Source organism: Oryzias melastigma, linkage group LG15 (genome assembly GCF_002922805.2).
Source record: "Oryzias melastigma strain HK-1 linkage group LG15, ASM292280v2, whole genome shotgun sequence".
Taxonomy (NCBI): Eukaryota; Metazoa; Chordata; class Actinopteri; order Beloniformes; family Adrianichthyidae; genus Oryzias; species Oryzias melastigma.
This window is the reverse complement of record NC_050526.1, coordinates 2,204,892-2,210,617: the sequence shown is the minus strand read 5'-3', so window position 1 is coordinate 2,210,617 and position 5,726 is coordinate 2,204,892. Positions and strand designations below refer to the sequence as shown.

General features: G+C 35.6%; 1 protein-coding gene across 1 annotated transcript in view; it reads left to right on the top strand.

Annotated features, from left to right (window-relative positions):
* Positions 1-229: 229 nt before the first annotated feature.
* The window catches only part of LOC112161924 (inactive phospholipase D5), a gene marked incomplete in the record, with an annotated part of 94,876 nt that continues 89,379 nt past the window's right edge, over positions 230-5,726 (top strand). The window contains 1 exon segment of the mRNA XM_024297478.2: positions 230-780. Within this exon segment, the coding sequence (XP_024153246.1) occupies positions 625-780 (156 nt within the window).

Sequence of the window (5,726 nt, the reverse complement as noted above, 5' to 3'; positions counted from 1 at the left end):
AAAAAGAGGAATGTGAAAATACTAAAATAATATGAGGATATTGACTTTTTTCCTGTTTAAATTACAATATCTATCCACTTTTTGCACATGGTCTTCCCTCGCTCCGTGATGCTGCATCAGCAAAACCATAACTCTGGCCCCTCTCTCTTTTTCTACTTTAATTTCCTCCACCCCTCCCATCCCCGTTCTCCTCTTCCTCACACTTCCACACCAGAGATGCCAGGATCAGTGGAAGCCCTGAGCTTTACTGCTGGAGTTCCTGTCTTTGCTGGGAGATGAGGTTAACAGATTGAATAAATCTGGTCATGTGGAGCGTTGAACACGCTGAGGATCTCTAAAAGATGAGAAGATCTTTAAGGCGGGACCACTGGAGGAGAAGATCTTGAATCATGGAGACAGGGATACTCCCACATTTGAAAGCCACAACTATCTTGCCCAATAATTTGAATTTTCAACTATTTTTTGAAGACTCTGGAATTGATTTCAAAAGTTTTTTTACAGACATGTTTATAAAGGCATTTTTTGGCTAAATGCATTGATAAAGTGTTTTTATTGAGACCAACAAGATAATTAAAGATTAGATAATTGCACAAATCATACTCCCATTTGGTCAAGCAAGGAGGGATGAAGGGTCCAACTGGTGGTCATGACCTGAAGATTCAGGGATCAGGCTTCGGTTTCCCAATCGCCGGACTTCCAGCCAGCTCCATAATAACGGCGGTCCAGCAGCAGGATTACTCAGCGGGTGTTTGGCTTCGCAGGAGGGATAAACTGGAACACGTAAGTCCCCAAAACCACAGAGTGTGGCTAAAACAACATTTAAGTAACGTTTACATCAAATAAAGATGTATGATTGAGACTTATTAAAACATATGGGGGTCGTTTCTGAGCAAAAGCAACAAGCTGCTGGTGCAGAAACACGATAATATGTAAACAAATGGAAGAATGTTGATTAATAATTGGTTTTATTCCAACATGAGCCTCAATTTTATGCTTTAAAAAAGAGGTTCCTTAAAGTGCGACCTGAGGAAATAGCATTTGTCGCCCTCAGTAAATCCTAATTTATATTTATTAAACCAGCTGTACATTGGAAAATAAATATTTTCTGTTTTGTGGTTCTGGTGACGTCTGCAGGAACAAAAGGGTAACTAGAAAATTGTATTACCTGCGATAATGCTAGTGTGAATGCTTTTTGCTAAAGTACTAACTGAAGATGCTGAAGCTTTTTGAGTGAAATGGCAACGCAATTTACTTTAACTGCTGAGGGGATTTTCTGAAAATACAAATGCTATTTACAAAATGTTAAATTTGCTAAAAGACTTGAAATTTAGTTTAAAAACTATGAAAGAGCGATGAAATTGACTTACATTTCTGAAAAATGTGCAGTAAAATGTCCTAAAAATCCCTAATACATACCAAGTTTGCAAAAATATTTAGTGTGTGGCTTTAATATGAGCCCAAATAAGCCCAAAAAAACTTAGTAGGTGCCAAATTATCCAGAAAAGCTAGCTAGTTGCTTAAATACTAGCTAAACCCCAAAATAGACTGAAATTCCTCAGTAAACTAAACTAATCAATAACGTTAGCCTGTTGCTAAAAAAGAAGCTAAACTCAAGAGCTTAAAAAAAACAGTATATAAAAAATTAGCCAAAAACGTTAGCATGTTGCTTAAAAATGAGCCAAACCCCAAATGAGCCCTCCAAAAACATTAGTAGGTGCCAAATTAGCCAAAAAAAACTAGCTTTTTGCTTAAATACTAGCAAAACTCCAAAGTAGCCTGAAATTCCTCAGTAAAGTCAATTAGTCGAAAATGTTAGCCTGTTGATAAAATAGAAGCTAAACTCTAAATTAGCCCTAAAAAAACACAACAGATTAGCCAAAAACAAGCATAAGCTACACCCCAAATTAGCCCACAAAACCTTAGTAGGTGCTAAATTAGCTAGAAAAGCTAGCTTGTTGCTTAAATAATAGCAAAACTCCAAAATAGCCTAAGATTACTCAGTAAACTAAATTTTCATAAATCGTGTTTCTTATCCAAAATTAGCCAAACAAAGTCCTTTTTTACACAAAAAGCTTTTGTTGTTATTTTATGTAGAATATGTAGGAAAATATGCAAATATGACAATAAACTCTGGAAAAAAGTCTATTGTAATAACCCACCTTCATTTAATGCTTTTTTGGGATAAAATATGAGTCCTACGAAACAAATAAACAATGCTAGAAAGCGGGGAAATAAATTCTGGCAGGTGGAACGTACCGTGGTACAACACCAGTAAAGCCATTCAGTGACGGGGAGTTTGTAAAAGAACGTATGCTGGCAGTAGCTCAGTCATAATGTTGAGTTCTTAATTTGGCCCTCTGCAATCCGAAAGTCCAAAATATTTCTAGATTTCACGATCCACCGTCTCCTCAAATGATGCTTTATGTTAGCACTTTGCAGCACTTTTGTCAGACAGAAGTTGGCATGTCCTCAGGAGACTCTGCCTGCAGGTAAACAGAATCCGGGTTCTGCATGGGGGGATTCTGGATGTAGGAAGTGAAAGATGTGGGTTCTGAATATTTGATGCTGAAGGGAAACAGCTCCATATGTGAGGGTTGTCTATCCTCTCGGATGACGAAGCACCTCGTGTCCCTTTTGCAGACCCATGCATGCATGACAGCAGCACGACAATGCATTGTGAAATGCTCCATGTGCACAACTCCAGACAGAATCCTTCTTCTTCTAATTGGTTCCATTAAGCGTGTCTATCTTTAAAGACATAAATAAGTTAACATAAGAGGAAGAGTTCATCTGCTGACGTTGATTATGGGAGGGTGTATCACAGTCGGAGAGCAATCATTTGACTATTATAGTGAGATGATTGAAGCTGCAAGTTCATCAACATTTACCTCCTTTTTTTAAACGCTTCAACCATACACTAACATTTGAAGGAATCTGTGGTCATTTATTCTAAAATGTACATATAAATTCTTAAAATGTGCTGACATTGCATTTTTTTAGTGCATTGTCTCTATTTCTGTGCATCTGTTTGCTGTTTTTAGCACAACCAGAAATCATAATTAAAGGCAAATTTAATATTAAGGGGGGATGTGCATTTCTGAACAAGTTCAAGGATTTAACTGTTTTATGGTAAGTTATCCAGTAAGGGTCACTAAATAGCGCTGATTTAATTTTATTTTTTAGATTTACTCATTTCTGGATAGGGAGAATCCAATCAGTAGAATAAACTGTTTTGTTTTTGCTTACATACAGCAACATTTACTGCGATAAGAAGATTCTGTGTGTCACGGGGCAGCTTTTATTTTGAAAGAAAGTCATGCAAATCTCTGACAAAAGTTATAAACCATTTCATTTTTTAAAAAAGAGCCCATTATCTTTGTTTTTTAATTTACTTCATGCCACGAAAAGACAGTAGTCTCTTTGTATTTAGCATAATAAAGTGACTATGGCTGGGTTAGAGAAAAAAAATTATCGATTTTAGCTTAAATCAAAAATCAATTCACAAAAGATATAAATTGATTTAGCACGCAGAGCTAAAGTCCGCTAGCTTGATGCTAACGTTCAATAGAATTTCCCATAGGATAGCTAATGCTAACGTTCTATTGACCAAAAAAATACATTGCTGACTAAATGAATATTTTTATTTACTTACAGGCATTAATTTTCCAAACTCTTTTAAGGAAATAATTTTTAAAGTAACTATTTGTGGTCTAAAACTCTGTTTTTTCCCCTCAAACTGTTATCTTCTTCTTGAATTAAGTGTACTTCTATAGCACGACCGCCACCTAGTGGCCAAACTGAAACGTCCTCCAGGAGACGTTCTACCAGACATTTTTGGTAGAACTTCTTTAGAGAAAGAATCTTTGTAACACTGTATGATATTGTGGCAACATGAGAGCGGTTCAGGGACGGGGTATTGGACAGGAAAACTTTATGAGACGCAGGATCACACAGGGCACGGTCGAAGAAAAAAGACGTAGCTGTTACAGTACCAGAATAAGGTAGAATATTAATGACTTAAAAAGTCATAGGAGAAATGTATTACTTTTCGTAAATTTTTGTGCTTTTAAAGTCATAAATTTGTTGCTTTAAATCTCTTAAAATTTAAAAGATATAAAGTTGTAAATTTACGCGACAAAAAAAATTGTAATATTCTTCTTCTTTTTTTTAATGGCCCTAATATTCCATCGCAACTAAACATTATTAATAATCAGTTTCATGTTTCTTGAATCACATCTCTTAAAAACTTCATTTTTTTGTGAATTTAAGCGTTCTTTGCCTTCTTATTCAAACAAATAAAAGTATGTATAAAAGTACGCAGTTAAAAGTACCCTTTGTAATAGAATGTTAGTGTAAATGCAACAATGAGTGAACAGGAAGATAACCTAAAAAAAAACACTACAAGACACATTCGGGTTAGTGACGACAACAATAACATTTACATTCATTTCGTATAGTTAGGACGTCATGGAAAAATAACCGGGATAATTTATTAATTTTAGGTCTTTGAGGACAGAGACTTTGTTGAAAGAGACATTACCATCTTCCTGTTCTCCAATGTGTGATGGGAGTGATTTATAATCTGTGCATTTTAATTTATCTGCTTTCTAATCCTTTAGCAGCAAAACTGAAGACGTGACCAAAAGTCATGACAAAAATCGATATCAAACAAGAAGATTTTCAGTCTCGTCTGAAAGGGAGTTGATTCCATGAAAGAAGAACCTGATAAGTGAGAGTTTTATCCCCTTCAGTCTAGTTTTAGAGATTTGTAGACTGAGAACAATGTGATCTGTATGGAAAATATGAGACTAGGAGCTCTTTTAGAAAAGTTTTCTGCAAAAACAATTTGAAATCTATTGTTTAAAGAGCAATAGCAGGTCAGTCTGTCTGTGAACTTCTCAGAAAAAGTAATTAAAGACTGCAAATAGAGTTGTGTCAACAAGCTTATCTCGTTTGTTTGGCGGTTCAACATGAGGGCATCCTTTAGTTTGTTTTTTATCTTCTGTGAACCCCTTTTCCCATTACTGTTGACGATGAGGTCAATATTGGTTTACTGTATAATCAAAAGTATTGGCTCACCTGCTTTGACTCACAGGTTGGAGCTCTGTAACAACTGACTGTGCAGAAAGTCGGCGACCTCTTTGCAGTTTGCACTTCCATCTCCGTCACTTTGGTTAATGTTGTTCTATACTCTTCCATTTTGTTTTGATAGAGCTGACAGTCGACAGTAACATATTTTTGAAAATTTCACGACTGGATTTGTTGCACAAGTGGCATTCCATGATAGTTCCACGTTGGAATTCACTGAGCCAAAATAGCTAGCATGCAACTGAAATATTAGCTAAAGTCCAAAACAGCCTAAAAAAACAAACAAACCTAGCTAAAACATCCTGGATGTGGCTGAAGTATTAGCTAAACTCCAAAATTGCCCAAAAAACAACAAAAAAGGCAAAATTAGACCAAAGAGTGGGAATGCAGCTGAAATATTAGTTATACACATAAAATCCTAAAAATCTAAAAAAAAGCCTAAATTAGCCAAAATAGCAAGCGTTTTGCTTAAATATTAGCTAAACACCAAAATAGCCTAAAAAAAGCTTAAACTTGCCGAAACAGCTACCATATAGCTGAAATATTAGATAACTCCAAAATAGCATAAAAAGCAAAAAAGGCTAAATTAGCCACAATAGCTAGCATGTAGCTGAAATATTAACTGAACTTCAAAATTG